The 8415-nt window shown below is 39.1% G+C and overlaps 1 protein-coding gene across 1 annotated transcript; it reads right to left on the bottom strand.

Moving 5' to 3' along the window:
* Nucleotides 1–387: 387 nt before the first annotated feature.
* sox9a (SRY-box transcription factor 9a) lies at nucleotides 388–5527 on the bottom strand. The gene is made up of 3 exons (XM_028819430.2): nucleotides 4670–5527; nucleotides 3609–3865; nucleotides 388–2890 (listed from the first exon to the last, which is right to left on the bottom strand). The coding sequence occupies exons 1-3, from the start codon at nucleotides 5107–5109 to the stop codon at nucleotides 2097–2099; spliced, it is 1491 nt and encodes a 496-aa protein (XP_028675263.1). The 5' UTR covers nucleotides 5110–5527; the 3' UTR covers nucleotides 388–2096.
* Between the last annotated feature and the right edge of the window lie 2888 nt (nucleotides 5528–8415).

Here is an 8415-nt window from a genome sequence, read left to right as displayed (position 1 = left end):
CTGAGCTACACAGACAGCCCACAATCCCGACAACGGTTGTCGTTTAAGTTTTATGTTAAGAGTAGAGCCACAAAAACGACATACAAAAACGTGCATTTGGCTAATGGGTCCCCGCCTCTGAAACCTGACTCGGCTCCATCTCTGTAGTGCACTGCTGACACTCTGCCATTAACACAAAGCCTTACACACTCTTTAGTACCTGTTCAGCCACACACACTCTCGTGAGTTGTCATCTGTTCCCCGCACTCAGCTCTCTTTTTAATGGTGCGGCACGACAGCCAACACACTGACATGTTGAAGCACAGGGCTGCCAGTCCCCATGTGCATGTAAGGAACACGGGCCACACATTACTGCACTGAAAAAAAGAAGATACATTCAAGAATATCTGATTTTAATACAATTTTGCTTTTATTGCAAACAACATTATACAAAAAAGGCAACAACGTGTTAAACGTACCTAGAGAAAAACAAAACGCTTTGTTCAGTTGCATACAGAATTTGCAGAAGCCAGTAATAAAATATATATAAAAAAAAAAGCAGGAAACAATATACCCTATTTTAAATGGAAAAAATATGCTGTGCTTATAAAGAAAAGAAATCTTTACAATGCAGCCAACAAATTATTTTATATGGAACAATTAGTAACAGGCCCAATTAGTGTTGCTCTTTTTTTTGAAAGTTCATTTTGACTAATAGTCCCAAGAGCTGAAAATCAGAACAAGTAAGTGATGCGTTACATTTGGAAGAATAAGAGAGAATCTTTCCAGTTGATCTTTCCTTTTTGTACTTTTACATTTAATAAAGATTTATTAAAATTAAAACACATCTGTACACAGCTAAATGCAAGATTAAAAAACACTTTTTTAATAACAAACAAATCATACAATTGATAAATAAACAATGGTTTTAATTTGCACCATCTTTTTAGACAAACATAACCTTCCAATAACAGCTTCAAATTTTTTTGTCTTTTTGTAAACTAAAATATTAATTAGTTGTACACAGCTGTATTAAAAGGAATAAAATGCAAATATTTATTTTAAAATAAAATTAATACTAATAAATAACTTAACAAAGGTTCGGGATAGGGAGTGGTGCAGGGATAACACAAGACTGAAAGAATGAAGTGACTGTGGTGGTGACCTGTAAGATCTTCAAGTGTCAAAGGCCATTTCCTGGACCTGTTTAGCAGATGTTGTCAAGCAGTGAGTAATGTATCAGCTGGGGCTTCTGGCCAGTGTAGCACTGGTGTGGCATGTCAGGCTATGGGAAGTGGAGAAAATTTCATCTGGGTCTCAAATGCACGGATCGTAGGCACTGTTGGTGCGGTGAAATATCTTCCGCGAGAACTCATTGTAGTCATGTGAAAAGAATCAAGAAGGAATTATGGGCAGTGAAAGGGATTTCCCGTTTATTTTTCACACATTCTGCTCTTGAAAGTACAGCGCTAAATCTTTTTTTATATGGCTACAAAAACTTGTGTTTTTTTCTAGTTGGGGTACCTTTTTCGATATGTAGGGAACCTCTTTTCAATTTCAGAGGAGCTACAAAAGTTACAAAAGCATGGTACATTATTGCTAGACGAAGTAAAAACAAAATGATATATATTTTTTTATCCTGTACAAAAATATGTCATATCACCAAAAGAAAAAGCTATAGCGGACAGCACTACCAGAAGTGGTTTATAGATTATTTGAAAAAATAAGAGCTTTTCTTTTTCTCTACAAATATGTTTAAAATCCCAAAAAAATAGACTGCAGAAAAAGTAAACATACACAGTACATACTAAAATATTTCAAATTCATATGTCCTCACAGAGGACCCTTTTATGGCTAAAAAATGATTAATTACAAGTCCAGACAAAAAGGCACTGAGTAAACTGTTCAGAAAGTTCAAACCTTTTCACATTGCCTTTTTAATTTTTTTTTTCTCGGTTTCACTCTAAGTCCCGCTTTTCAAAGTTTCCTCTGAAATACTTTCTTTTTAGAAATCGGTTGACACTGAACGGTGATACATAGCTTCTCCAGTTTCTTTCTGTGAATTCAGCCGGCCACGGGAACAACAGTCACTTTTTGTGTGCAGGTTTCAAAGTCTCTTAAGGCCGAGTGAGTTGTGTGTAGACAGGTTGTTCCCAGTGCTGAGGGCTGTGGGTCTGTGGAATAGAAGGGACCCCTGTGGTATCTGCAATGGGAGTATACATGGGCCGCTGTGTGGGGCTCATGTAAGTGAACGTTGAGTACAGGCTTGAGCTTTGACTTGCAGCGTGACTGTAATAAGAGTTCGCACTCTGGTGGTCTGAATAGTCATACTGGGAGCGGGTGATGCTGGGATACGACGGGGTGAAATGCTGCATGTTGAAGGTGCCATAGTTGATCTGTTGTGGTGAGTGCTGCTGCTCACTGTAGTGACTTGGACTCAGCTGTTCGGTCTTGATGTGTGTTGTTCTTTGTTGCCCCTGGCTTTGTTCAGTGCTGAGGGTAGTCATGGAGTGTTGTTGTGGCTGTGGCTGCTGCTGCTGCTGGGGTTGCTGCTGTTTGGACATCCAGTTGTGCCCTGCAACGCCTGCTGTCTGGCTGATAGAGGTGCTACTGATGCCATAGCTACCAGTGTAGACGGACTGTCCACTCTGGCCATGTGTTGAGGTGGTGACGGGGACTCCAGGGTGACCATTTGGTGGCAGATATTGGTCAAACTCATTAACGTCGAATGCCTCAATATTGGAGATGACATCGCTGCTCAGCTCCCCAATGTCAACGTCTCTGAAGTCAATGTGGGGCTGCCTGCCACTTCCCTCCTGCAGAGGGCGCCCCTCGCGTTTCAGATCAGCTTTTCCAGGCTGCACGTCGGTTTTCGGAGTAGTGGGAGGTGTGGGGGGCCCTTGGGATTGACCTAAAAAATAAAAATGAAGCCATATATGTTTAGTGAATGTAAACATACTAAAGAAAAACAGTTTCAATTTTCATTGGAAAGGGTAAAGACTAGAGAATGAAAAGCATTTATTTATTTATTTTGCAGATGTAAATCTACAAGATGTGTGCTAAACATTGTCCTCCACTAACAAATGCACTTGAAGAATAAATGCATGCTGTACATTTTGAAATATAAACTAGCAAGGGTAAAGACAGCTTTAAAAATGTCAAGGAATGTTTCAAAGCCTGGAAACAAACATTAAACTGAAGTGGTCTTCACCTTCTTCCAAAAGGTAACTTTAAAATCTTAAACATACATTCATTTCTTTGGAAATGAAAAGTAATGATTTGCATAAATCAACTCTTTTTAAAATCAACACTCTGTTTAGGAGATAATCCGATCTATGCTGGATTTGATTAAATTAACCATTGAAAGGCATTATGGTATATAACCATCTAAATCCAGTTTCCCCATTTTCATTATCCAAATAAATCTCACACGTGAAGACATTAGAGGGCACATCAAAGCGCTTCGTTTTATTTTACTTTTTTTTAAATATATAATACACTAAACTTGGCAAGCTCGACTTTTAGCTAAACTCTCTTGACAGTCGACAAGTGAAGCTCTAAATGTTCAGATCTATATTTGATCTGAATGCAATCGCAATCTCAAGGCGCTGTATAGCTAACGGACTCACCCGAGTGCTCGCCTGGAGAGTGCACCTCGCTCATACTAGAAGCCGAGTGCGGGGAGTCCACTTGCTGCAGGGCTTTGAAGATGGCATTGGGTGAGATGTGAGTTTGCTCCGCTGTGTCTTCCGGCTCATTTTGCCCATTTTTCACTGACTTTCTCCTTCTGGGCTGATACTTGTAATCGGGGTGATCCTTCTTGTGCTGTACTCTCAGTCGCTCGGCCTCTTCGACAAAAGGACGCTTTTCTACTTCGTTAAGCAATCTAAGCAAGAAAAGACAATCGGTCAGTCAATCAGCAAAACACAACTGCGTCTCAACTTTCCAGCTTAACAACTAGACTTTTAGATTGGCATTTATTGGTTAATTCTCTTCTCTTATTATAATTACTTCTGGTACAATCAACAGTACTACAAAGTTGTGCAGTGCGCTGGCAAAATTACACAGTAGCACCCCACGGCGCACAAGGACACACACACACGCGCACACACACACACACACACACACACACATACAGCAACAGCAGCACTTAAACAGCTGCCAAGTTGGTTTTGAAAAGCGAGCAGGGAATATAAACTTAAAGACAACGCCTTCCAGTGGCTGTTCATACACAAGTTGTCTCGTTGGCTGCGACAGAATTTTCTCAATGACACAGTAGTTCAATTTTAAAATAATATTTTGTGGCACAGAAACTGGCTCGTTGTTAACCTATACGAGCCTTGGAATTTCAGGAGCGCAATCAAATTATGTATTTTATACTAATAAACTTCAATATACTGTACAATTAGGGGGGCCAGTTAGTCGGCATTTACGAGATGTGTTGCGGTTTTACACTTTAATGCAAAGTAACAATTCCATTCCTTCAAAAATACAACTTTTCGCCATGATATTAATTTAGAACAACATACAGAAAACGCTTGTTATTGGCACTTGCACAGAGGCGGTCATTATTTTATTAAACTTCGAGAGGCCAAAGATAGGAAAGCAAAAATGTTTTGACACCAAAAGCGCAAACAAACCCTTTCCGATAATCAGTTGGACCTAATAGGTGAATAAAAGGCCAGCTTACCTCCATAGTTTTCCAAGCGTTTTACTGAGCTCCGCGTTGTGCAAATGGGGATACTGGTCAGCCAGTTTCCGTCGTGCAGCTTGAGCCCACACCATAAAAGCATTCATTGGTCTTTTCACATGTGGCTTGTTTTTGCTTGATCCGTTCACCCTGACAGGCATTGGCACCAGGGTCCAGTCGTAGCCCTTCAGCACCTGGGACACCGCCTCCCTGATACAAACGGGGAATTTGTCGTCCTCTGTATCTTTCTTGAAATCGGACCTCTGGCCATCCGGGCCCATGACGTTATTCTCCGTCGGTCGGGTGTTCTCTGTATCGGATCCGGAACCAGACGGACAGGGGGACCCAGCGGAATCCTCAGACATGCTCGGACTGGGGGCGTCTGAAAGACACTTCTCCTGCTCGTCTGTCATCTTCATGAAGGGATCGAGTAGATTCATACGAAAGATCGGGTACTGACAAAAATCAGCGGGAAAAAAATGCAATCGAATAAAACCTCGCCCGGCCTGAATGGAGCGCTCCCGAATGGAACCGGGAAATGCAGCTCGGGGCAACAAGACAATGCTTCGAAGAAATAAAAGCGTCTTCAGTATTGGTAACAGCTAATAAAGCTGTCAGACATGCACTGCCGCGTGATGAAGTTAATTCTCTTAGCTGCAAAAAAAATGTTTAAAGCAGCTGTCTGAATCTGAAACGAGTTTGAAGATACACGTGCGGTACGAACTGTTTTTTTTTTTATGAAACAAGCGTTTCGATGAATATTTAAAGTCAAATCTTGCTGGAGAAAAAAACAAGCTCCTTTTACTTTATTTCCAAGTTGTCTGCGAGATTTCTGACTAGTTCTGTCGGGAGATTTCGAATAAATAGTGTAGCAGGCTTTCAAGCTCTTTCGCCAGAGCGGTGGGTGTGTTTAAGACGCTGATTGGTTAGCACAACTAAAATGGGCGGAGATGGAACCTGAGATTGCTGGAGAAGACAAAGTTTCATAGGATTTACTACTTGCACCTATTTTGTATTTTGTCTTGGAAAAAAAGAAGAGTTACGACTGATGTACCCGCTGCCTTATTACTCGAGACAGACTCTAGTGAAAGTAACACAGACCTAAAAAGAGTATGTTCGCCGTTTACATGAAACAAAGAGCTACCTTGACACTATGCTTACCTTGATTCATCGATCTTATTTTAAAAGTTGTATATATATATATATATATATATATATATATATATATATATATATATATATATATATATATATTTTTGTCTTAATTATTTCCTGATGTATATTTCGAAAATATCGTCTTTCGGACAATTCCAGCACACCATTAAAACCTAAACGGTTTTCTAAAAACAGTAAAGTGTTTATTATCAGTTAAAATTGTTCGTGTTCCACCATTACTTGAATAATATATAATCACATTATGACAGGCGAAAAACAGAGAGAGGGACTGAGAGAGATAGATCGATTGCCTACTTGTGATTTGCTCACGTAATGCCGACCGTTCTTGTGTCAGCACCTTGCATTGCCTTTAATCCTCGTTGTCATTTTGTTCTAATTCACACAGCAGGAGCAAAAACGTCTCTAGTCGTTTCTCTGCCAACCTCATAATTTACGTTTTACTTAAGATATTCTGCAGACTATTCATGAACTCTATAGAAATCTTCATTGCCGTCTGCATTCACCATTTTCTGCACTGCGCCCATTTCTGCCCGAGGGAAGTAAATAAACAAAGCATATCGCACCAAGCGATTCTGCGTAAAACAAAACCTTGCATTTGCCGTTGGTGCTGTTATATTATGTTTTTGGAATCTTAACCCTGCCACCGGAAAGTATAATCAGATGATATGTATTTTTGAATAAATATTTGTCCTCGATATGTGCCCGGATCGACTAAGTTTATATTGCCGTGCATCAAGTTTGAATCATTGCTCGCACTGACCGTAGGGGGGCGACAACAGTCCAGGAACTTCGTTCGTTCAAGTTGAAATTTAACAGCGAGCAAATGTGCGAGTGTAACTATTCGCTTGTAACTATTTCCAAGCACGTTTTCAGTTGAGATTTTTTTAACAACACAAAATAATCTTGATTTAGGTTAACTTTATTATATAGATAAGTTTTCTATTCACGTTTTCATTCTTTATGCCTATATATTTTAAATACGAATCCCTTTTCCTGCCTTTTTCTGACATTTTGCTTAAAATCGAAGTGCCATCTGAGTGTTCCTAATAAGTTCATTTATCTGCACGTCTCTAGTGTACGATTGTTGCATTGTTAACAGAAGAATCGTTTAATTCAAACCGACTGTTTTTCTAATTTAAATGTCTGGCCGTTTGCGTGAATCTTAGAGTAGTGTGGAATTATTACCGTGGGTTGGAAACTAGCCCGGTTAAAACTGACACAAACGAAGAACCAAGCCCGGACGGGAGAGCAGTATACAGCACAGCACACACTCGCGCACGCAGCCATAGCTCACAGATGGTGGCCAAAGTAAAGCGCGAAGATTGGAATACTGTAAAGAATACATTTGTTAAAATGATGTAAATAATTAGGCGTGAATGATTAATTAACTTTAAACTCATTATTTTCCGAGTAACGGATTTTCAAAGTCATTTTGTATTTAATTAATATGAGTGTAAAAATGCGTTTCTGTGATAAAGATTAATGAGAGGTCACTTAAAACTAATATTATCGACTGCGAAGGCGTTGATTGTTCACGCATTTAGCGTCCAACTTTGGTTTTGGATTTGTTCCTTCTGTCTAGTAAACAATACACTTTTGCACTCAAGAGTACAGGATTTTTACACAACTATATAAATTTGGTTGAATTGCCTCTAATGATTTATTATTTATTTGTTTAATCTCAAATTAGTAATATATCTCCTGCTTGTAAATACTCCAGAAATGTAATTGGTTGTTTAAACATTAAAATGCTTAATTTCCAGTCACGCCCCCTGTTTCTTCGCAGTTTTCATTACGAATAGTTTCTGATAATTCCGCATATAATCAATACTTTCTTGGAAACTGCTAAAATTATGAATACATTGTACGAAAAAATAAAAACCACAAGATGTGTGTTTAATACACGGAAATTTATAAACAAAAATGTTAACATTTCTTTTAGGACATACTAATAAATTGATTCGTTATTTTATTATGCGAAAAATAAACCGTCTTGTGGGGTTCACCAAATAAATGTGCTTTTCTTCGTAGCAGGTAGGGTAGCATCACGAACGTGAAATAACCAGAAGAGCGTGTCATTTCTGTGGGCCACACTTTGGAGCGCCATTCATCGACTGTCCGTTCTGTTGCCGCAATCCAATGAGTGCAAGGAGTGCTCGTCTGGTTCACGTTTATTGGTGAAATGGCAGTATAGCTGATAAACTGGGCATCGCCTTCTTGTAATAGGCAACAACTGTATAATACAAGTAAAAATTATACTGGAATCACGTCAATAATAATAATAATAATAATATACATTGTTATAATAGGAATAATAAAAATCATATCTACTTTTGCTGTTCAGACTTGGATAAACGTATATTGTACTGATGGCTTAGTTTATTTGAAGCACTGACTTTCAAAATGCTGAGCCTCTCACAAGTACACCCCCAACCCCGATGTTTTCACCCTTCTCCCAAAATGTGTCCTATTAAGCGAATATGCGCTTTCAAAACTTTTTTTTGTGGGTGTGTAAAATGTTTATAATGTAGCGGTGGGCAGTGTAGATATAACGGATTTTGAAGATATTG

This window comes from Erpetoichthys calabaricus, chromosome 14, assembly GCF_900747795.2.
Source record: "Erpetoichthys calabaricus chromosome 14, fErpCal1.3, whole genome shotgun sequence".
In the NCBI taxonomy this organism is placed as follows: Eukaryota; Metazoa; Chordata; class Cladistia; order Polypteriformes; family Polypteridae; genus Erpetoichthys; species Erpetoichthys calabaricus.
Note: the sequence above shows the minus strand (reverse complement) of the source record. Positions and strands in the feature narration are given on the sequence as shown.